Source organism: Falco cherrug, chromosome 1 (genome assembly GCF_023634085.1).
Source record: "Falco cherrug isolate bFalChe1 chromosome 1, bFalChe1.pri, whole genome shotgun sequence".
NCBI classification, from domain to species: domain Eukaryota; kingdom Metazoa; phylum Chordata; class Aves; order Falconiformes; family Falconidae; genus Falco; species Falco cherrug.
In genome coordinates, this window is record NC_073697.1 from 114,711,136 (window position 1) to 114,736,847 (window position 25,712).

Below are 25,712 nucleotides of genomic sequence, written 5' to 3' on the forward strand. Positions count from 1 at the left end.
TTCAATCTTTTTTTTCCTTTCACACATTCCCTAGAATTGTTGCCAACAGGGTATTTATAAGAGTCAGCCTAACAAAAATACTCTGGCAGACAATGTTGCAGAAGAGAAGTAGAAACTGAAGCAGTTGTTATGTAGAGAAGACTTTAAAGAGTTGGATCCTTGTTTAAACAGAAAAAAGTAATTTGTTTAAACAGACACAAGAGCTGTGTAAGGGAGCACTTCCTACCCCTGGACCAGTAACTCCAGAAGCAGCCACATACCTTTCCTCTATTGGTGGAACACGTGTTTATTTTGGAAGGGGTTTGTGCTCCACATCACAAATGGAAACATTCAGCTCAGTCTGAGGCCTCAGAGCAGTATTTAACTGACAACACACCGTACACCCCCCCACAGGAAACCTCCTTCCTCTTTACTAGTTTCTCTTTCCAGAGGCCTCACCAGCAACTGAACGTGCAACAGCCAGTAGCATCTTAGAGCTAATTATTACTACGCATACAAAGCCTTTGAGTTAATTATTAGATAGGACAGTATCTCCACATTTTCCATTGTGCTAGAGAAGTAATTCAGAATCTTAACATTAATTAAAAAGCACCTTGATCACAGCATATGTTTTTAGTACAGAATAAGCCACAGGCTAACTTTCCTACTGCTTAACAAGTCCCACTGTTTGTCCCATCCTAGCTACTACAAGAAAGCACCTTCTGCTTCAAAAATACTGCTGAGAGCAAACAAGAAACAGAACAAACATACTGTCTCCAATCAGCCGAAAAACAAAACCAGAAAAAACCCTTCCATATCCCATATGTGTAACAGTTTTCTCCAATATGACCCAAACAGTGTTAAGCATCAATCACTGCTATAGCAACCGAGTTGCACAACTGAATGACACCTACATGAAATGAAGCGTGGGGTTTTTTTCCTAAGTTACCACAAGCAGCTACATTAAGTCACATTCATAAAGATCTTGTCCTTCTGAAATCTAGAATAGGAATGTTTTGCAAAAGGTTCAGTTCCAGCCTAGTTTTAGCCTTTGACTTAATACACCCTGTACATTGGCATGCAGTACCTGCTGCAGTCAATTCACCCAGTTTTACTGTGTCATCCTGTCTTTACAAAGAATTTAATTGCTGTGTCCCAGATACGAAATAAATAAATCAAATTCAATTATGATCCCCGTACTGCCTTTTAATTCTAGTAGCGTTTGTCATTCAACTTTAAAAATGTATCAAAATAACATACTTAAAAATGTATTAAAACAACGTAACTTGGTGCAGTACTGAATTAAAAGTTTATAGTCAACTTTGAATACTGTATGAAAAATATTCATTCAAACTTAGAATTAATATTTTCTATATTTTAAGAAATTCCTGCTACCTACCATAAGCTTGTGTACAACCCTCTTAAGGATAAATGTAAGAAAACCGCATCATGAAGTGGAAATAAGACATTCCCACAGAGCAACCTAAAAGCATCTAGCAGTTGCCTGCCAAAGGCAATTAGAAGGGTCAGCCACATGGCTGTAATTAGCCACTGTAACCACTGCCCCTTGTGCTGCCCACGAGCCGTTTGGTTCCTCTACAGGCCAGGTCAACTCTTTCCAGCAAAGCCTACAAAAAGGTGCATTGCTGCTTCTGATAGATGAAACAATAAAAGCCAGGACTGCTTAATCTTTAACATAACTACCTTTACTTACTGCTATCTTCTGCCCAATTCATATTTTATAGCAGTAGCGCGGGATGCCTAAATACAAAGATAATGGACAAAAAAAATACCCCAAACAGATGGAGGAACGCATTCCCTAAATTTGAAAGAAATTAGCTCACAAGTGTACCTGAAAAACTGGAGTTACTATCATGCTACTTTTGAAAACTTAAACTTGACATTTTCAAGCAATTAAAAACAAAGCTGTCACAACAAAGACAGAAATAACAATATCCCACAGAGGAAAGCAGAGGCACTGTGTTTCAATATTAACAGAAATGAAGAGCCACTGTATTAACACTTGAAAATTAACTTAGTTACTTTGACAGCAAAAACATCCACCATTGAATTATGACATTAAAAAGTCATTATAATACATTATAGAACAGTGAAACCTTTTCACACAGAAATGAGTGGATACAGAGAACAAAACACGTAGTAGCGTGGAAACAGAAATATTCCATTTAGATAGAAATTGCTCTGATGTATCTTTAATTCTGACTTTTTTCATTCAATGAAGATTTTGAGGGGCTTAGCTATTTCTGCTACCTTCTTCTCCTGACAACAAAATCCACTGTTATGAACTACATGAGTTCTTACAGGGCAGATGCAACACAATTCAGATGAAAATTTTCTAATTTCATACTTTCTATGAAAGAACAATTTGGAAAGAAAAGGACATAATTTGAATAAATTACTTGTTAGAGTTTCTTTGTTATGGAGTTAAGACTATTTTTCTGAATGCAGTATTACTGAAGCAATACTTAAATTCTGCTGTATAAACACATAAAAAGTGTTTGAAACATAAGTTGTTTTGTCAACCCCATATGTTAGGCTTGGCTCTTCTCTAAATTCCCAGTCTTTGGGAATCTGGGAAGCTGTACTTGTCTGTCACCTAATTACCCAGCAATAAGTAACAGTGCATATTAACTCGTTCAGAACTGTTCCACAGCCCTGAGTTCTGTGTGGTGCCATGTAAATCAAAGGACAGACCAGATAAAACAACTGTTCGCCAACAGCTGCAGAAGAGAGGCATTACCTTGACTCTCTTCCTCACCCTTTTTGAGGCCATAGCTTCATTAACATTTCTCCTAGAGCACCTAGGAGTTCACTGCCCCGAAAAGGAGAATGCCTTGCTCATCTGTGCTGCAAACCAGTTCAATTCACTCATGTAGAAAACCCACACGGAGAGGAAAAAAGGCAGTGAGGGAAACAGCTTTCTTCTAAGTTCAATGAGTTGAATCATGCATGCAGGGGGAGAGATTCACCCTTTTTGGTGGCAATTAGTTGTCTCTGAAATAGATAAATAACTACTAGCAACTAAATAGAAAACTACATCTGTCTTGACATTAGACAAAAAAGATGACATACGTTCTTATATTTCACAGAAATTTAATCCATATATTCTTGTCAAAAATGTGTCACATAATACCTAGCAAGATAAGCAACGAAAAAGCTTATGCTGATAATACAAACATAGTCAGCTCCTTCAACAAAAGTCTATGAACAGAATTATCCTGGTAAGATATACTCTCCCCATTAAAAAGACACAAGGAATAAAAAGTACAAGCACATTTTTTAAATGAACTTACAAAAATACCAAACGGTTCACCAAGAATAAACACGAATTTACCTTTGGTTTTTTGTTCAGCAGCCTGAAAGAAGAAAAGAACAAAACAAATCAACTACTTAATATTCAAAATGATACCTAATGATTATAGGGCTGCAGGTCTAACTTTTTGCAGGAACTGCTTACATAAATCAGCATTAGTTTGAACTAAGGATTGGAGAATGTTAGTTTAATTCCAGATATTAGGAGCATATACCTCGTCTAATGGAACAGCTACACTTGGCTGATGGAAGCCAAAAGCAGAGGCCAAAGAGACAGTATAAATCCTGAACCAAATGGTACATTTATGACCTTTTTAACACTCAGCAGAATTGACTTCCATGCATTGTCCTGTATCCTTTTGAATTCATACACACCATTATCTTACGTGGATTAACTGCACATTTTGTGAAGACCTACCCTTTCTAATCCATTTGGAATCTATCCACTTTTTTTTTAATAATGCCTAGTTTTTAACCTGGAAAAAACAGTGATCAATTCCTATCCACATCCTAAGGACCATTTAAGATTGAAACTATGTAATCCAGAAAATGAGACAGGAAAATGCACACCACAGAAAATGCGCAATGGCCTCAGAATCCACAGTCACTTCAGTATCAGTTGAGACTAATCCAGTTAACTGTGCATTGACGCTGATGAGGAATATTCACGTGACACAGCTGTGGGAGCAGTAACTTAACATCAGGGGATGGTAAGCAGCTTGGGAATGCTAATGAACTGTCACAACTGCTTTTACAGAGATTTTCTGACCGCAACCTCACTCAAAGTCAACAGGACTTGCTCACTTGTGTCAGAATTATTCACAGAGTTAAAACCAGTATCTGTACATCACATGTAAAACTGAATATATCATTTAAAACAATAACATGAACAAACCTTTTTCTGAGCACCTTCCTTCTTTTTCTTTTCTTCCTGCTTTTTCTTTTTCTTTTCTTCCATCAAATGTTCCTCTTCTTGTGTTTCTTGTTCTTTCTCCCTATTAAGAATAAAGGTTGAGAAGAGCTTTTCAATAAGATGAAGTTTATCTAGGAAGGTAAGCATTCCATTCTTATATTGCTAACTTTCTACATCTCAAGTCCAAAAAAAGGCCACTTCCAATGCTGTAATAAAATAATTATTTAAAAGCTCTTCCAAAATTAAAACCAATGTCAAATAAAATAGTAGTCGATAAAATTTCAGAAAGAATACAGTTTGTTTGGAGCGTCTTTTCACATTCACTCAAAAGTATTACTTAATATTAGCACATTCTAGGGAAAGGAAGTTTGGGGGGGCACGGCGGAAAAGAGGGAGATGACACTGAACAAACCCCAAGTAATTAATGCAAGTTCTGCTGGCTTTCAACAGCTATGATTCACAACACACCTTAAAGATCATGAGCAAGCACATTATTTTCCAGCTATTTTTCTTTTTCTGATCAAACACATACTGTATTAATTTCTCATATGCATCAAATTTGTTCTCAAGGACTTGTAAACTAATGCCCAGATTAATTCAAATCATTGTAGCTTTTGTCCATCCTATAAATTCTAGCTGAAGAATTTGCATGAATACGAAGCAAGACTGTTCCAGCAGCATCTTGGTTAAAATTTAACCTAAAATTGTCCCAAATCAAGAAGAACATCTATTTGAAACGCCACCAGCTATGTTTTCTTTGTCCAGCACCATAATAAATGGCTATAACAATGACTCTCCCCAACATCCTTCCAAATAAATACCAATGCAAATTAATTAATTTACTTCTCTATAACTATTTTATCTTCCTTGACAGCTCTGTAGGTTTTGATCATTTATTAGCCTGACAGATCTTCTGAGAATACTCAGTTTCTGTTGGGCTGAAACCATTACTATTATTATTGTGTTTGAGGTCTTCCAATTATTCAATGAGATCACTTCTAGCTTAACTTATTATTGCTTTACATTTAACTTACCAAAGTCTACAACCCTTGCCTTTTGTTGTTTGTTAAAAAAGGTCTTTTTAGCTACAAAACTCTTTGCTCAATGGTTTTATCACAACAGGGCAGGGCAGGGCAGGGCTTCCCTTTACCTACAGGTAAAAGATACTCCAGATTTTGCTCATTGCGTCTTCAAACATTCCCCATGAAACTTTTTGCCTTTTAACCGCTTCTTTTATTTTCCTTTTATTAAGTTTGCACATGCTTACATAGTTTCCCTTTTTATTAATAAAAAGGATTATTGTAGTAATTTGGGGGGAATTTTGACTGTTGAAGGGTGCCCTGTTTTTTTCACTTGCCTGAAAATACTGATTTTGGCTTTAGACATAGATGCTTTAATGCTTACAAAGATCCTGCACAGCGCTCCAGACTAAACCAAAAGCAGCTTCCCTTTTCCGTGTGTTACACAAAATAATAAACATTACAGTAAGGAATACAGAGGTCTAAACATAGGTGTTGGTGCCCTTTTTAGACACTTTGCAGCACTCAAACTATTGACAGAAGCAGATATTGACAGATATGGCAAGACCCAGACTCTGGAACAGCAGCTGGAGGTCAGGCACATCTGGAAGTGCTTGGTGCACAATGGGAGCACTGGACATCTGAAGTGGCATTAGATATCTGTATTTTAAATACTGAAGCACCTTCTGTCATGACAAAAAATTCATCACCTCCATGCTTGCTCAATTTCATGCCAATTTCAAAGGGCCAATTTTCAAATACTGTACTGTAAATCCATGTCTGATAAACATTTTGCTCTTGAGAGTTACAGTTGGGTATTTGTATCACATATGTCATACTGCACTTAAGAGTATTTAAAATTGTACTTCTGAATGGGTTTTCTAGGACTTTGCAAAAAGGGATGAATTACATTGCCCAAAGAAATGGAGTTGAAACCATAACAGATTTGACTTTATTCCTGTTAGCTCTGGGAAAGAACAGAAGTCCCCAGGATTTCTGTAACTACAAAGTAACAACATTCAGTCCCTTCAGTTTTAGTGCTCCCTACCCAAGTCACATCAGACTCTACAAAGCCCATGTCTTCAAGTGAACTCTCCCAAGCTGTCAGACTATCGCCAAAGGAAGTTCTAGCCTTTTTTTTTTTAAAAAAAAAAAAAAAAGCAGGTGAATGAAACAAGTCAGTGCAAAATGAGAATATTTTTGGTTTCCTCTTGCTCGTACTTAAGAAAACCCACAACATTACATCAATTCCAGGACACCACAATGACATTTAAATCCCTTTCAACAGTCAGTGCAGTATTTAAACAAAACAAAGCAAACAAACTATAAAAAAACACACACACACCCCAAAAAAAACACTACCACTTTGCTTAATTTGCCAAGGTTTCTTTAAGCTATGAAAGTATATATTTCCTGATTTTCTTGTTAGGGCTTTTTTACATCGAGTTCCTTTCATAGAATCATAGACTACCAGGCTGGGAGGGACCTCGAGCATTGTCTGGTCCAATCTTCCTTCGCAAAAGCACAGCCTAGACAAGATGCTCCAGCACCCTGCCCGGCCGAACCTTACAAGTGTCCCACGTTGGGGACCAACTTTCATCACTGCCAAAGTCTCTTCACTGAGACTGGGCTCCACTTAGAACTTCTCTATTCCCAGCCTTTCCGTTCCCTAAAGATGGTTGTTTTGACGTTTCCCAAGCACTGTTATTCCCTCCCTTATGCAGGCAACATACCACGTCAGAGGCTTTTCAAAACCAAAGAGCAAACATTCTGCTCTTTTAAAAATACAGTGTATTTTATTACCATACTATCATATCAATTACAACATAAGAGGTAGAAGTGCCACTCCTAGCAGAAAGCTATTTGGTTGTGGCTTGGGTTTTTTTAGTTGAGATTAAAATAACCTCAGATTAACTCAGAAAATGATACTGTAATTTTTAATGGAGTTCAGTTTTCAAAACCGATTTACGTAATGACACTTCTGAATACATGTGCTTTAAATATGCTTAAAATAGTAATAAAGCTCCAAGTGGCCTCTCAGACAACAACTCTTCCTGTCACTTCTAGGCAGAAATTAGTCATCTAAGAGCAAAACAAAAGGAAAACAATAAAAACACATTGCTATATAAAGTTTGATTACATTGTCAAAGTCATGTGCTTCAGTTTTACTTCCTGAGCGACAATTTAATCTGTTACAGTATATACACTACAAAAATTATGAATACAAAGATGATATGATTTAAACCAGAAGTGTCTTAGAGTATATTAGTAGGAGTTTACCTTTTTCATATACATGGATCTGATGTATCAGAACCACGGGAGACTTTTATGAGCAGAGACCAAAGAGTTTTATTACAGTGTCAAGTGTTGTTTTTCCAGATTGCAATTAGCTTATCAAATCCACATCTAAACCAAGATTATCTTTAAAGTACACATGCTTAAGAGCTCTTTCTGAATAGGAAAGCAAGACAAAATGCAGGTCATGGTCAGAACAGCTCGAGAACTATGGCTATGTTCTGTCAAAGCCTGTTGCAGAAAGGCTTATTAATCCCTTTTAAAAATTAACACATCTAGGCTGATTGGCTTTACTAAGCTCAGTGAGAACTTCAGTTTTCTAGTTGGTATCAGATATTGGATTGCTTTCACATCTGAAACCACAGCTGGTATTTTGAATTAGCACTGATTCTAACAGGATTCTGCAATACACCTTTTGGGAATATTGTGTTCTAAAACAAGTTTCAAGAAGAGTCCACTTGTGTTATTAACATGCAAGGTTATTACCCATATAGTGGTTTGTAATTCAGAAGTTCCTGCAATAGCTGAGGACTAAACTAAGACCTGTCTCATCCCTCCATGTGACACAGCTCCAAACCTAACAGCCTAATGAATTTTATTTGCATATTTAAGATACTGAAGATTTATTTACATAGGAAAACTGCCTGCAATACCTCTTCAGAATTGCATTCTTAATCTTGGTCTACATATATTTTTGCCTCGTTTAGCCCAATGACAGAATAGCTCCCACACCTTCATTCTGAAATACCTCTTGTACCTTAAATCCACATCCTACTTTATGCTGGAACTGACAGAAATCCTACAAATCACATAGAGTTGCTTAAGTATTGCTCTGATTTTGACTTTGCCCAGCATACAACAGGGCATCATGCATTTCTGCACACAGGTTTTTCCTAACAGTGATGATGGTGGAGGGGAGGGAAGAATTCTTTCAACTCAAATTGTAAGGAACTGATAAATAATCACCCAAAGGCAGGCTACCAAAGCATGCCAAGCAGGCTTTTTGGAAGGAACTAACAGAGCCACGCATCATTACAGGTGATAACAGGGGGTGTGGAAAGCACAGGCATGAAACACGAAGTAACCATCTACCTAGTTCTCCAAATCTAGTATCACACAGTTTCAATAGAAACTAATAAAATTACTATTGAAAAAATTCTTCAAGATCCTACTCTAAATGGTAAGAAAGAAGTGGCTGCGATCATGAAGGCAGAAAGCAGATTTAAGGGTGGCAATGACATGGAATGAAAAAATTAACAACAAAGAGCAGTCAGTACGGGAAAGACAGGCTTCAACTAATTCAGAACTACTGAAAAATACTGTCACATAGGAAAAGGCATGCATTGTTCCTTGGAAATCACCAAAAATCTAAATGACAATGCAAACACCCTAATGTATAGGAGAAATGTTATGCAAAAACAAGAGGTCCCTCTGTTTTCATGACTGCTACAGCAGATAAACTAAAACTCCGCATTTGCCTATCGCTAATTTTGTTTCCTGCTTCACTAGTTATCCAGCCCAGCTTTCTGTAACCTTTCTAGAGTAAATATCAGTGAAGGCAAGAAGCTGGTGTGACTTTAAAAGTGCCAGCTTTTTTCCCTTGATATCTAGGCTCGGTCATTAATCAAGAAGAGTCAAACTGGTCCCTAATTACATGCTCTCCTATCACCTCAAAAAAGAAAGAAACACATAGAACTAGGTCAAATAAATAAGAAGGAATATAAAAAAAAACCCAGCACAAACACATGGGGACAAAAATGAGAAAGGCCAGCAATGTATTAGCATTGTGCATATAAAAAAATACAATATATTAGAACTGTACAACCTTTAAGTGCCTCATTAATAAGCAAGCGGAAACATTACTTTTAGTACTCAGTGGGAAAGGAGGACTATATTGCTTCAGCCTTCACTGAAGAGGTCAGCTGGGAACAGATGGCCAGCAACTATCTGAACGGGTGCTGAGCCTGCAGAGGACAACAGCTTCATGTTGCTCTTCCCTAGGTACGGAGGTGATGGCAGATGCAGCACAGAGCCACCAACCCAGCTGCTTCTACCCCAGCACCTCTGCCACCACCACTGCCATGTTTCATTCTGGCTTCTTCACCCAAAAAGGCTGTTGAAAACAGCTCCAAGCAAGAATCAAGGTGTGTTTGTTAAGGCCCTTTTCCCCAAATTTAGGAAGAAGGAATGATCCAACTTCTCAGGAAAACCTGAACTGGCAAGGAGAAAAAGGAGATGGAACAAACATTTTGCTACCACCCCAACCAGAAAAAGTCAGGCCACCAAAAGAATGAACAGCTTAAAAAGTTCTGAGAGAAACTAGGTTTTCCAGTGGCTAGGCCTGATGTAATGTACCAGTACAACTGTCTAAGCCACTAGCGATTACCTTTATCGGCAGAAGATGGACGGCACTCCAGAAGACTAGCAAATGGCAAAGACTGCATATATAATTTTAAATGGGGAAGGGATAAAAAACGTCAGTAAGAGCCAACACAAATTTGTCAGGGGTGGGGGAGGAGCCTGGTTCTCATATTTTTCCTATGCTATATTTGCAGGTTATTTTTGAAAAGGACAAATGTCAGGAAACAGAAGTAATTTACTGAATTTCCAAACAACATACAAGTTTTGTTAATAAGAACAGGGTTGCTTTCATATTATTTTTTTCCTAAGAACAAGGTAGGGAACATAAGCTAAATGAAATTATAGTAAGATACCCACAAAACAAGTAACCTCAGCACTTCCCCTTCCAACAAGGCAGAGAACCAATGGATTTATGTCCAGCAGCAACATTTTTATTAACAACTTTGCTGCTGGAAAAATGTGTGCAGTTAAGTTTCCAGAATATGTCAAGTCATGGGGCTGCAAAACAATTAAGGATGGACAGAGATTTTTCAGCTACTGTACTGTCTCCAGTTTGGGACTATCTACTGCCACAGAGATACAGATCAACTCAAGAGATCCCAGAAAACAGCAACAAAAGGATCAGAGATCAAAAAAGCATGGGCCCTCAGAAAAGATTTCAGATTTAGATTTACTTAATCCGAAGGGATGGCAACTCCCCTTTATTCAAATACGTGTTCAAGACAGCAGTAGAGAAGAACGGAGTAAAATCTTACTACTTTAGCTGGTGGTAAGTAGCACTGAATTTAAACTGCAACAAAGGAGATTTGCATTAGGCATAAAGAAAAATCTTCCACACTGTAGCATCTTTTTTTTTAAAAAACCCAATATTAAAAGACATACCAAATTGTTATAAATATACATTTGGGGCAGAGAAGAGGGGGAAATTCCTAAAGAAAGGAAGACTTATTTTTATTACTAAGTACCACTGGTACAAGGCCACACGACTCCTGGACACAGGAGGCCTCCACCTACTCATAAAACCTTACAATAGCCTTTCAAGGGAATTAACGGGCAAAGAGCCGTCAGTCAGACCACTGTGGAAAAGATAAGTTTATGGACAAGTTACATGTATAGGCGTGATCATGCAGCTTGAAACTAGACCCTGTAATTTGAAAGTCTGGGTGCAAAATTTGCTCCTACAAAGGGAGTCATAAATGAAGCTTGATGAGTGGCTTTGACCTCAATTTATCATATATTAATCCCATGCTTTGGGGTTTCTTGCTTTCAAATTACGTCCCTATCCTGCACTTGTCACTCCTTCATACATTATTTGCCTTGAAAGAGGATTCCTCCCTTCCTCTGAAACATCAAAATATCATCTGCTGCTAACAACCTTGCGCCTGGTACTTTGATGCTCCCAGCATCTGGTCAACTTATCTTGAAGCATGTAACACAAACCTGATCTCCTAACAGGGATAGCAGTCTGCTTTCTGAAGTCACTTACAAATTCCACCAAAGTTCCTGCACAGGAACAGAACACTAATACTGCCCTTGATGTTTTCTTTTACTGTATAGCACAGGCTCCAAGTCATCTTTGTGTGGGTTTGTTTGTTTGATTTGTTACAGAGTACCGGTAGGTATATTCAGTTCTATGAACCCTTTTCCACTGCTGCCCATAATTGTGAGGGATTAGACTTGATCCCTATGTACTCTCTTCCAGGCTCTCTTTAAACCACAGCAGACTTGACTAAGGCCCAAGACGTGCACAGACAACTTCAGTCACAACTGAAATTTGTGTGGGAGCGGAATACAGCTGCCTTTTAAAGACATCCAAGAACACTACCGCATTAGTTGAGAACAGGGTGTGAAAAGCAACATATTCCATCAAAATATCTTACTGAAACTACAAGGAGATTCTAGGTTGCCCAAGAGGCTAAATTAATGCTTTTACAATCTGTAGAATAGAAATTCCATGATCAGAAGGAAAAAGAGCACCTGCGTTACACACCTAGTCTCAAGGCTGCATCTCCAGCAGTAGTACATGGCGTTTGTAACATACTATTCTGGATTACTGGTTGAAAAGCAATAAAATACTGGCAGGACCTTGAGAAGCACACTAGATGCCGTTTAGTGCAGGACCTAGGCTTTCAATGGGAGTTCTCAATTCACCGGTGTTAACTTGTTGTGACCCCACTTCATGTATACATAAGGTAAACAATCACTTATGTAAATTAGATTAGAACAAAAATAAAGCAGACAAGGTAGTTACTATTGCTCAGTTCAAGATATTTTTCAAAAGCACACTGTCCTGGCCTTGTTTTAGCTTCTACTAGTTGATTAACAGTCACTAGAAATGGGGAAAAAAATCCCAGAGGTGAAAAAGCCTTTATAAACTAAGGATGCAGATTAATTGGAAGTGATGACAGGTACCAGAAGTTAAATGAGTCAGTATCTGAGGACTGCCCAAGCCCCAGTGAACGTCTGTAAGGTTTGGGGGTTTTGTTTTTCATCTACATACTTCCTTTTGTTCAGTTTCTCCTGGACTGTCACCAGAGGCGGCATACTAACAAGAGAGTCCTGGAGTACAAATGGGAACATTTCAGAAGATATATGTTACATCTTCATTACTAAGTAGCGCAGGCCAATAGAAGTGGGCTTGCAAAGCAAAAAAAAAAAAAAAAAATAAAAATAAAAAAAAAAAAGCTGGTGCAGAGGGCTCGACAGCCACACTATCCCCATTTCAGGTGACTTTATTACTTGAGACTAGCTCCAGTCTGCTCCCACATACTGAACACTCACTTGCAGCAGGTAAGCATTTACTGCACCCTTGGAGCACATCATCCAGTGAGGTTTTATTTAAAAGCAATTCTACTGTTGCACTCCAAGGCCACTCCATGATGTCAATCAAAACACAATTTTGTTGTGGGAAACAATCAGAAGGTTTGCTTAAACATTAAACCTCTGATCCAAATTAACGTGGTAGTATAGATGATCCTATAGGGTGTGATGCTTCTGCCACACATATGCCACCTGTTCTGTGAAGGTGTTGCTCTCCACAGTGCAGGTATATGCAAGCTCCACTCTGGGGTAACTTAAGTAGTTAGTAGGGAGATCTGGACATGCGCTAGAACACTGTACGCAAAACCTTACTCCTGTATACATTTCAGGCATGAACCATGTCAGAATTTGCTCCCTGTGCACCACTCAAGCTATATAAGGACCAAGGGGGAAAAAAAAACACTGAAAAAAAAAGCTGGCATTACATTCACCACTCAAAGCAGGCTACAAACAGGAAAAAAAAAAAACCATGCTAAGAACATCTCCCACAACAAACATGAACTAACTCCTCTCTTGAAAAATTAAGCTACACACCATGACCAGTGCAGATAACTAGATGTACTTTCACAGTGCTGCCTCCCTCCCAGGCCTGATGTATTTACCAGCAGTTGATCTAGCACCTATTCCAGAGTCTTCCCCAGTCTTCCTGGGACATAATACACAAAGGGAAACAGCTTTGCAGTCCAGTAGCTCAGCTAGGGCACAGCATGTTTGTCTCTCTCCAGGTACTATGTTTGATATTCTGGTTTCTGCAGATACTTTAGAAGATGAGAGCCCTGTGCCAAGAAGCAAAGCCCCACGCTTACAAAATGTTCAACTAAATATCACCTATTAACTGACCTAGAAGTAGAAGCAACCTACAGACAAGTTTATGGCTCAATTTAGCTGAACTTCAACATGTCAGGAGTAAGGCTTCCTTGGACAGCTGCACAGGGACACGGCAAAGTAGGAGGCCAGGAAATAGGAACAGAAGCAGCAGCTCCACAGGATGTTTTGCCATGCACTGCAACCCGCAGGCTCCCGGCAAGAGCTGACCACCCCCAGGGACTGCAGCTGGAGGAGCCGGAGAGCACAGCACCGCTGCGACTAACAGGGTCAGGACAAGGCATGCTGCATGACACACAGCTGGAACACTGCTTCTGTGCGGCACACCTTTACACCCTTCAAGCAAGTACAGCTAAACCTTTACGCTTCTTTGGTTAAAAAAAAAAAGAAAATGGAGGTTTGCATAACTAAAATTATGTACCATTTTGCCTGTAGGGATTTCTAACACCCCTAGTCCTCCCTTCCCCCCTACAGCCACATGCCAGTACTCAACTATTTCTGAGCCCAATCACTTTGTTATCAGCAGGTGAAAGCATACTCAACTCACTCATTACAAGAGGTGAAGACCACACTGGTACTCCCACACAGGTCCAAGTTAGATGACAACTTATAGGATCAAAAAGTAGGCAACAGAATTTATGCTGAAGGCAAATATGCTGCTGCTGCTCTTGTGCTTTTTCTGGGGAAAAGGTGGTGCTAACAAGTCTTTGACAAAAGATACCCAGTTTACAGGAGCCATAGCCATGCACATCCACGGCCATGTTCATGAGTGGTCCAGTGTGATGAAAAAGGCCTGGGAAGGTGAGGTCTGGAAGAAATACCTCTCCTTCCAGTAGAATTCCCGGCACAGGAGAAAAACGCATCTGCACTTCCCTCGCTCCTACCCACAGGCAGGGAAACTGTACCAGACAAGTCTAAGAATAACACCAACAACATACCAGCAACATACTGAGCAGCAGCAAAATGTTACCAGACATGCATGTGTCACTCGACTTAAATACAGACCTGCCTATCTGAGATGACCTCCTCAGGCCCCTTCCAGCCTGACTTCTCCGACAATACTAAAATTGTTTCACAAGACATGTGGCAGAAGCCTGCGGAAACGGGCCTCGCAGAAGATGGCATCCTACACAGAGGACGGGCCTCTGCCATCTCACTAACAAGACCTCCAGGTGTCACCTCAGTAGCACAAGCAGCAGGGCAGGGAGGTGGTGCAGGACACTGCTGCAGCCCCAGCTCAGAGAGGCTCATGGAGAGACAGCTGGATGGGGGAGTAAAAAGACACTGGCCTCACAGAGAAGATATGTCTCAACATCTAGAATGAGGGGAAAAAAAATTACACTATTCTTCATGCTGTAGAGCTCAGAACGGTACTCCACAGTACCCACCCTGCCAGCATGGCCAGCAACAGTAAGGGGATACACAGAAAAAGCAGGTGAATGGCATAAGGTATCTAAGAGAAGCACATAAGAAGGCTAGGCTAGGGTATAGTGGGTGTGAAGAACAAGATGCTCTCCACACTGCACACAGGCCGCCTTGGAAAGCTGAAGGTTCCACTACATGGGCATATACCACCTTACTATACTTGCTCCCAGATACAGACGTGAGTTAAGTGAACGCACAGCCCCTGACATAAGGCAAGATAAGATGAAAAACAGGAAACAGATGTCAACAGAACTCCATGCTGTAGAAACCAGAAGGAAATAAATTTAAAGGGAATATGAAGATGGAAACGGGTTTTTTGTTGAATGTTTTTATTCTTGTAAAAGATTTCTGAACGCGCAAACCTGTTAATTTCCTTCTGCATTTTCAAATTTGCTGGGTGAGCTCATTGAGCATTCAAGCTGTCTTCCAGTTTTCCAAATACCATTCTATTTAAAGGCACTGTGAATAGGGAATTCAATTTATCAATTGAATGAAAGAAGAATTCTTAGCAGGAACCCTGGTGAGCTAATCAAGAGTCACAATAAAATGTCAGGGGTCCTGGAATTCTCTGCAGGAGGTTAACACCAAGTTTTATCCGAGTCAAGGAAGACAAAACATACCATAGACTAATAAACTGTACTAAAAGTTGTGCACTGCAAATATGTGAACGTTTAAACACAAATGAAGAAAATCTACTTAAACGTTTTGTGCAGTTCTTGTACTTTCTTAGTGTTTAACTACAAAACTCAAAACACTGCCCACCATGATCATCTCATTCGACTTAAAAGATAACACATCTTGGAAACAATTTCATTTTTGTTCCACTGCATCTTCAGCCGCAATGCTGTTTTGAAAATTAATGTAGCAACATAACACAAGTGACATAAGGAGCCCTCACATTACTCTGTACCTATCTAGGTTGGAAACTGAATCCACATAATTCAGAAAAAGACTCATTCTATCGTCCAAAACTAAGGAAATAGAAATGCCCAAGCACCTTTCCCTCCACAAATCTACCAGAGTTTAAAATATTAACCCTGCACTGCTGAAAGGCAATCCTTATTTCCATTAAATTCATCAAGTTTCAAAGTTATCTGTTCCTCCACATCACTTCCCATAGTAAAAGCATTTGGGCACCAATGCCTGCCAATAACAAATCAGAATGCCAGAGCCAGCATCAGAATGAGCCATCACCCATTTTTCAGCTTTGTAAATGAATACAGTCTCAGCGGGGGGAGGAGAGACAGGGCAGGGGGAGAGGTGGGGGAAGAAAATAACCATAAATGATCTTCCGGGACAGGAAAATCAGTTGCAGTAAATACCACTTTGGAAATCAATTTATGGTCAATTATGATCTTAGTAATAACTATTTTATGTCTTCAGTTAGTCCATGAGACACCCAGGGGAGCAAATATTCTCAGAAATATATCCAAAATGTCTCCAAGTATGTTAGCTGATCAGCAGATGCAGACAGAATTCCAGAAAGATCAGCTCTGGCTTGTCTGGATGCTGTCAGAGGGATGGACAGGGGTGGTGGGGGAAAAGAAATCATAATTTCAATGCAATTGGACTATCAGAGTGTTGTAATATCATCCGGATAAAATAGATATCTATCAGCCTGGGTTATCTGCTTCTAAAGCATGGGGTTTTGTTGTCACTGCAGTATTTCACCTCAAAATTTGCGAAGAACATTTCATCTTCACAAATGCAAGGAAAAAAATTGAAGTTGAATGTCTTTAAGCAAATCATTATGCCAGCATCCACCCAACAACACAACCATTGCTTTAATCAAAGCACACATAAGTGTGGTAGCACAGTATAAAGACTGACATCACTAGGTAATGTACTGTTGGTGCCCAATGAGACTTACTTAACCTGGATCATTCTTTTCAAAAGTGAGGGACTTCCAAAAGTTTGATTATAAGAACAGAAATAGTAAAAATTACACATTCACCAGGGTCTAGTAAGTCCCGTATAATAACATCTTTCCCCTGAAACAGTGCTATTTATACAGAGACTCTCCTCAATAGCAGCAGTTCTCCTACTGTGACAGAACAAATTTAGTTCCACACCTGGATCAGTTACATTTTATGATGATATAGTATAAAATATTAAATAGCATTTAGGTTGCTACCACCAGGCTCTTCCTTATCAGAAGATGCTGCGTTTTCCACATAAATTTATTTTTAAAAGGCTTAAAAAGAGACAAACATATACCTCTATCATTTACATTGCTGATGTTATGCGAAAAGAAACCAAATAGTTTCATAAGCAGGAAAACGAAGAGGTATGTTACAAACAGATGTGATCAGCACTCTTATGCCAATAGGTTATTTTTAACTAATAGCAATTGTTTGCATCACAAAACAAGAATGAGGTACCAATACTGTCTGCTTACAGCATTTCAGCCATGACACCATAAAGAGACAAGAACTATTAGATTTGCAGACATGTAACATCTTCCGTTACATAGCCAGGGAGTAAGAGACAAACTGTCAAATGAAGCATCCACTTCAAACCTGAAAATGCAGGGGGGTAAAAATCAAACAATACTAACATTGGAAGCAATTCTCCTATGTTAAGTAAGCTTGTGTAATTGACTAAAAACATTGAGAGCAGAGGAAAGTTGAGATCTACAGATAGAATGTTAGCAGAGGGATAATGAGGAATCCTACTCCTGACTGGCTTTGGTAACACAATGTGTAAGAGTCTTACTTGATTTACACACACACCCTATTAGGCTATGCTCCCAGTACTAGTAAAGTTTTTAGCTTCACATTTCATAAGAAATTATCATCTTGAAGGCTATTATGAACATACATTGAGTTTGAGCAAAAACATTACAAGCAATGCCAAAGACTACCTTCTATGGTTTTCTATTAACGACCTTGTAATAAAATGGCAGTAAGCACATTATGTATCTGTACAGCTTGCTTTTTTTTTTCTTTCGTTCTCACTGAACTGCTTTTTTCTAGAATGGTTTGTGTTAAAGCACTGGGCTGATGCTCTTTTGTTTACCAGTAACCAGCTACTGTTTAAAAACAAGCATCTCCATTGTCAGGACGGTGACATGAGCATCAGCCATGAAAACATTTTGGAATTCTGAAGAACTAAAAGACCTGTGAGTCCGAGACTTGAAAGTACAACTGAAAAGCAGACTGACACAACACAGATATCTGTCTGAGCTTAAAATAGACTTGGCAGAAGTCCGTTTGAACTAACAATCGATATGTGTACATACTGACCACCCAGAATGGTATCCAAGCCACTGTGAGTACTCTGTATCCCTCAAACAAAACAAAAAGCTCTTCTCATCGGGAAGTCTTGCAAATGCAGTACGAGAGAGAAAACTATAAACTTCAAGCAGACAGCATACAGACAGAACACAGGAAGGGAAAAAAAGGATAGGAAGGAAAACAGCACATCTAAGAAAAAACGGAGATGCTATTCTAGGAGATTGTTCTTGACCAAGATCATAACAAAGGCACTACCCACTATCCCTTCAGAAAGTCAGCATGGGAAAACATGCATAGACCCCATTAACAAGAAGCTGGGGGGAGGAAATAAAAAGAATGGATCTGCCTCAGGATAACGCTCGTGGGCAGACACTAAACACTTCATAGCCCAGGGTGGTTGTTTTCCTTGCGGTGGAAGGGGGGTGGGTATTATCTTTTCCTAAATGAGCCTATTGCTGGTAGTTGCATGATAACTATTTTGAGAGCTATAAACATATTTTTCTCTGGGGCTTAATTACCACAAAGGATGCCAATCGATTTGACAAGTCAATTTTTCTCTCAAATAAAAAAAAAAAAAATTAACAAAATCTCATTCTCTAGCAATATCAGAGCTTACTGCTAAAAAAGCCCAAACAGCCAAGGGATAAATATTACCTATTTTTAATACAAAGCAATTGTCAACATTTCTCATAAGCGAGCTTCTAAAACATAGAATTTCCAGATTGAAATCTAAGTAAATGTGCATTTAGTTCGCAATTTTTTAAATGGATGTACACTTCAACACACAGAAAAAGCAAGCTGCAGATAGCTGTTTATTACAAATGACTTCCACCTCCGTAGCCCTCAAAGGCAAACTATAAGGCTGTGTGCAAAGCTAGACAATCTGGGCATCCAGCCATAAAACATCACTGGTGCAGCACAGATAACTGTTCTCACTCTCAAGCCATCCTTGGCTGTAAACCCACAGGGAAGAGCTCCAGAAAGCAGACTGCACTACCGTCAAAGCTTCTAATATTTTATGGGCTTGAATTACAACTACATTCAAGACCTCAACATCGAAAAATTACAGCGCTGATTCACATCCAGGGCTAAGACCAAAACTAACTCAGATTTTGATGCTTGGTACCCTGAACCATGAGACTTAAGAACAACTACTTATTTCACAGACGTCTTCAGGGAAAGGAGCCTTTTTATTGGGATGAAGAGAGATATGTTACATTTTTTTAAAAAGCCAAAAGAATCAGATGCATATTTTAAAGTACTGCTACACTTTCTGTCAGTGATACAATCTTTGATACAATCCTAAAGAGCACTATGACTATTCTATGCAAGAACAGGCAGTTTGTTATTATGACCAAATTCAGACATTTTTATCTTGCATGAGATTTTAAAACATATTAGTGACAAGTTAGGAAGCTGCAAAAAGTTTCAGAAAACACAGTTTTAACTGTGCATGGGGCACCACAGTGAAGTTAATCATGATTAAGTAATGACAAAATGAGCAGAAGTACATCTACACCTGGTAATTAAGATGCAAAACTAAGGTGTGCTTTTGGTAGGCAATTTTCATAAATAGCTCAGATTCCTAAAGGAAGATTGCATAATACTTTGATTCCTCTGCTTTCATACATTAAGAATAACCATCTTTCATTTTACCACTAGCATTTACCAGCGAAGAGACTGTGCAGAGCACATAGATCATTTAGTAATGCAATTTACTGTCACTTCTAGATCATCTCCCCATTCAATAAAGTATACTTCTCTTCTAAATACTATTTGCCCGGGCTGATATCGTCATAATACAGCTGAAAACCTCAAGCCATTATCACCAGAAGGCACCAGCTGATCCTAAATTGGCTAGACTGCAGCGTCACAGGCATTTAAGAGGTTTTCTTATCATTCATCTTTAATACTAAGGGATCGACAGGCTCCTACCTGCAGCTTCTAGGCCAAAGGGAAACCTTCTAATGGTATTACCATTATCTTGTAATCTGAATTTTAAGCAATTAAAACAATAGCACTTTTGTGTTGTACATCTCTACTGTAACCAAAGAGGATAAATTTTTCATCAGTTCTCATGTTCACAGACTTATATAAAGCTCTGTTTGTTTTGGTTTTTTTTTAAAGCAGCAATACACATTCTACATTTAAGTAGCTGTACCTTCTGAGAGAAGCAGCACAGCAACAGGCACCGAGATACAAGTAATCAAGAGAGACTATTTTGTTTACTTAGGAAAGGTTGGGCCATTTTATTTTTAAATCTGCAGTCCTCGTAGTCAATACTATCTAGCGATTCGTTTCAAATGAAAGCCTCTTTTTCCCGAAGCCGCGGATGGCGCCACCCCGACCTCCTCCTTCAGCCGTTTTGGAAAGGGGCCAGATGACAGCATTCGGAAAAGCGCGTGTTTATCTCGGCAAGGCCAGCTGCTAAGTTAACATATTACCCGTTCCCACATACACCAGTCTTGGTTAAGTCTTAACAGCTAAAACTGAAAGTAAACGCTGCTATCGGGCTTTTAATAACGAACGTTAACACGAAGGAGAAAAGGCGCCTACATCGCCTGTCGCATCTGAAGGGGTTGTAAAGGGGCAGGTCACTCGGAGTTAACAGCAGGCAGTAAATCCCTTACACGAATAAAATCTCCTGGCCTTTCTGAATGAAGCGAATGGAAAACATCAAAATAAGAGGGTTTACTTCTAGCCTAATTTAAAGCTATACTTTCTCTTAAGGTTGCCATTCAGCAACAGTTTGCTTCAAGGCACAAAGAGACTACAGCCCCTGCTTGACAAAACCTTTAAATTTACCCTGTTTTATTGTTAATCCAGCTTGGCAGAGCTTTGAGAACTCCACAAAGAATCTTCAGGTTAAAAGCGCTCTTATGCCCAATTATGTTATTTCTCATATTAAAGGAAACTTCATCCTATTATTTTTCCAAGTCTTAAAAAGCTCCTTCAAACAAAGCAAGGATAGAATTACCTTCCTTGCCTTAAACATCAGGGAAAGATCACAAATGTCATCAAAAGCATAGCTTGTTATTTTAACAGGAAAGACAAACCACAGGAAAAAAAATATTAAGCCAGAGAGGTGGATTTTTTCCTTCATCCCAGCAGGCTTTGCAACAGCAGGTGAGGTAAACCTCATCCCATCGACAGGCAATCAGAGGCGGATTCTGAAAGATGCAAAGATGCCAGGTCAAGGGGCTGAACCTTTAAGTTAACAAATGCTTCTTAAAACCGAGTCCAGACCCAAGGGCAGCACCCCAGAGTAAATTCCACTATGCTCTGTACTAGCACAGAAATGGCACAGCCCAGGGCCCCCCACAAGTACCTTCCTAGCAAGTGGGACTAACGCCCTGCATCACTGACAGCCTCACTACAAAATAATCCATGTACTGTAACAGATATAACATCATACATAATACATAATACAATGCACTACTCGGTTCAAGTCAGCTTTTAGCCTGATGCATACCGACACTTAAATTTGCCAATATGAGAATCCACATATCATATCGAAAGCCCAGAAACCTAAACAAATCCTAAGTATCTTACACTGCAATCCAGAAGAGCCCTTAATAAAAAGAGGTTAGTCTGCCCTGGTTTTTTTTCATTACTAGAAATCAGATGTTTAGTCAAAAGTACAGAATATTGCCTAAAAGACAGCCCCTATTAACAGGCATCACTCTTGCCCTGGCACAAGCCCTGCTCCCAGGCTCCAGCAGTTTCCCGACGGCAGCTCCTGTCACCAGGGGCTGGAGCAGACCCCTTCCCACTGCCCCAGCTGCGGCCCGGACGGGTAGCTTCAAGGCTGAAATGACACCACCTCCTTTGCAAGGTAAGGACAAAGCGAAGCCAGGCATTACTGCACTATTCCTAGCCCGCTTAAAGTCACATCCGCTACAAAAAGTTCAAATGAATCTGATTTACTATAGCTTTCTTCATAGACTCGGTAGTCGCCGACTCAGAAGCAGCAAGGTTACTCATGCACAGCATTGCCTCTGCAATCTCACCCCGAAAAAACAACGTTAATCCTACAAATGAAAGAACAAGCCTCCCACGGGCTACAGCAGCTTTCCTCACTAGTTGTATACAAATCTGACATTGATGCTTTAACGTTCTGGAAATAATTCCAGAAACTGGAGCAGAAACAACAGTGCTTCCAGAGGCAGATTCCTCAGCACACCACTTTGAGTTCACAAATAACACAGTGAAGTAGCCAGGCAGATATCTGAGGGCTTCCTGAATTTGAGGAACCGCAATTATGGAAAACTACGTGATCTGTCAAGCACAGGTTGCACCCACTGTAAGTCACCTACTACTTCCTCGGAAAACACAGGGGGGAAGCAGTGAGGATCAGTGTGTACACTTCCACTACTTTCTTGAAATGACAAAAAAGTAATACCCGATAGGAAACTGCACTTTCTCAGTCGTAGATGAGTCCAAAAAACCCACCCACCCTACGTAATTAGGGCAGGATTCTAAAGCCATTACTTTCTGCCGGTCAAGCCTAACAGCAGTGCAGATGTTCCCTGCTCCTCTGCACTGGCATTGTCCTCAGGTCCACACAGCGCTACCAACACTCACCTGATTTAAAGCTCTGCATCATCAAGCAGCCCACTAACAGCGGGATTTATTGGATTTTTAATTACCTTAACTGGCCTAATGTCCAGAGCAAATTTCAGTATATAAATTAGCATAAATTCTTCAGATACATGCATATGCATACGAGAGGAAAAATATGCAACAAACATGGGCATGACGTACTTAAGATTATTTCTATATTTAAACTGGCTGTTATATTAATCGAACAATTACATTAATCGAACAAATACCTTCCCACAGATACACTCGAGTTGCAGCAGAAAAAGCAGCCACAAAGTAAGACTAGCAGTATTATATTTAATGGGGAAAGGGGGACGGACGGACGACAATCGAGTTCAAGAAGTCCCGTAATTGGACCTTCAACTACTACATATTAAGAAGATTAACCTTTGACACAAACTTGTGATACAAAGAAGATTCCAACAATTAATAAAACTTCCAATGTTTCAAGATTTCTCAGGTGAACAACAGAGCCCTCCCCATTTCCTTCCCCTTCAACGTCGCAGTGAAAAGCATCAAGCCTGTGTAACTCTCTCTCCCCCACTGGACGGTATTTCGGGTTTAGACGAAGATCTTTCTCTGAACAGTCAGGAGAAAATTACAGTGGACCCCCATAATCTCATTACGGGGGGGGGGGGGGGGGGGGCGCAAGCGGGGGGAAGGGGGGGGATCTAGAGATCTAACTTTCAACAGAAAGCAGCCAGGAAGGACAAAGCTGGAGCCTCGTCTGCTCGCCCACCGGGGCAGCACTGGTGACCATACCCGCCCCGCTCCTTCCCCAGCTCGGCATCACTTCCAGCACTCTCTGCAATAATTTTCACACGTGTAAGTTATAAAGCAACTGCACAAGGTCATGTCTGCAGCAGAACCGGGCAGAATGTCTTTAAGTTGCACGACACACTCACAAATGGCACTTCTGTTCGCTATTTTGCACACGACAGATATTCTGAACTGGGAAAGGTACATACAAACATTATGAATTAACTCTAGTGTATAAAAAAAAATCTGCGAGTTGATCAAAGCAAAGAAAAAAAGATATCTGGCAAAAATAAGTGGATTTTGAAGCGTTTTGGGTGTTTCTTGCTTCACTAATAAGCAGCAAAAAAAATACCTGGTTTAGACTTGTGAGAAAAGGAGGTATGCGCTGGTTTAGCAGGTCTCTTCCACTGCTAACTTCTACCATGCCCAGATTAAGAGAGGCTGTTACCCCTTTCTTACCTTTTAGTCTTTTCTTTATGGGGCTCTTTGGCAGCTTTCGATTCAGTCTTGCTGTAAGGAAACAAGTATTTTGTCTACCGTGTAGGGGTCTTTCTGACGTGTTCCTTTCTTATTTTAATGTTTCCTTTTTCTTTTTTTTTTCTGTAAGTGTACCCGTAATTTCACGAATATGAAAAAAATCTCACACGGCCAAAAATATTGGGGGTTTTCGTTGTTGTTTGTTTACCCCCTCAAAAAAAATATTCTGCCACACAGAAGAAAAAAAACAGGAAAAGACTACCCAAGTAGAAAAGCAAAGAGCCTCAGTGTTATCCAGCCCAGAGAAGTGCAGCAAAAGCAGGTCCAATTCCAAAACAAGCTTTTGATTTCCAGTGAAGCAAAAAAAAAAAAGAAAAAAAAACCAAACACCAAACCAAAACCAAGGCCAAGAAACCAAGACAAAAAACACGTTAAAGTCTCCAGCTAAATTTTTGCACGACTGTGTCTTAAATACAAGTTTGCTTTTATGTGTTGCAGCAAAACCCACGAAAGCCAGGATTTGGAGTTGATCGGGGCGAGTTCTCGTGTGTGTGTCTTGATGGGTTCTCAGTCCACATGGAGGAGCATCTGAGGGTTTTTTTTAAAAGTGCAAATTAAAAAGAGCAAGTGGGACCCAGAAAATAGTTTTAAGATGGATCCCCCCCCCACCTTCACAAAAAGAATTAAAAAAAAAACAAAAGCCAACAGAGAAACAAAAAACCACCAGCGAGCCGCGGGGGGATCCGGAGTCTCTCGCTCCAGGGAGATGCGAGGAGGGGCGGAGGATCCGCAGCAGTCTCTCACGGGAGGAGGATCCGTGGCTCTCGCAGGGACCCCAGCGGAGCGATCCACCAGTCTCTCCGGCGGGAGGAGGATCCAGCAGCCTCTCTCGCAGGAAGGAGCGAGCGCGGGGAGGGGATCCGAGTAGGAGGATCCAGCGAAGTCTTTCACGGGGGGGGGGGGGGGGACGGGGGACGGGATGGGGGGGCCGGGACGCGACGGGGGGAGTGGGGAAACCCAACAGTCTGCCTGCCTCGCTCGCACAGGGGATCCGGGGGCAGGAGAACAGAGATCCCGCGGGCCCTCTCCGTCTCCTCCGGACGGATCCAGCAGGGTCTCCGGGCCGGGGGAGCGGGCGGCGGGAGGCTGCAGCAGCGGAGCCCCTCGCCGGGGGGCCGGCACCCGGGCACCCGTGCCCCCGGGGGGCGGCGGGGAGCGGGGGAGGCCGGGGGCCGAGGCGGCAGCGTGTCCCCAGGGGGCTGCACCAGCGCCTCGGGCAGAGTCGGTCAGTCAGCCGGGCTCGCTGGCAGAGGCTGGGGTGGGGGGGTATTGGGGGGGCCCGCAGCGCCTCTCGCCGTCTCTCCCGCTCGCTCTCGCCTCGTCCGCTCGCAGGCAGGCGGTGGCCAGGCTCAGTGCTGCCGGGCTGGTCCCCCGCTCCTCCGCGCCGCCGCTGCCGCCGCCGCCGCCGCCGCCGCTGCCGCCACGGACGCCGCCGCCGCCGCCGCCGTCCTCAGGAGCAGAGCTGCTGCCACCGCGGCCATTTTGTTGCTAACTGACAAGGGCCCCGCCAGGCAGCGCGAGACCGCGGGGAGGCTTCGCCGCGCTCCCCCTCCCCGCCCCGCGCTGACCTCAAACAGGAAGTCTGCCCCCCCGCCCCCGCCCCCCGGC

The 25,712-nt window shown here is 41.0% G+C and overlaps 1 protein-coding gene across 1 annotated transcript in view; it reads right to left on the reverse strand.

Annotated features, from left to right (window-relative positions):
- The window catches only part of TNRC6C (trinucleotide repeat containing adaptor 6C), a 218,796-nt gene that overhangs the window by 87,172 nt on the left and 105,912 nt on the right, over positions 1-25,712 (reverse strand). Inside the window, 2 exon segments of the mRNA XM_055722083.1 lie at positions 3,335-3,356; positions 4,208-4,307. Coding sequence (XP_055578058.1) covers positions 3,335-3,356; positions 4,208-4,270 — 85 coding nt within the window. The 5' untranslated portion in view covers positions 4,271-4,307.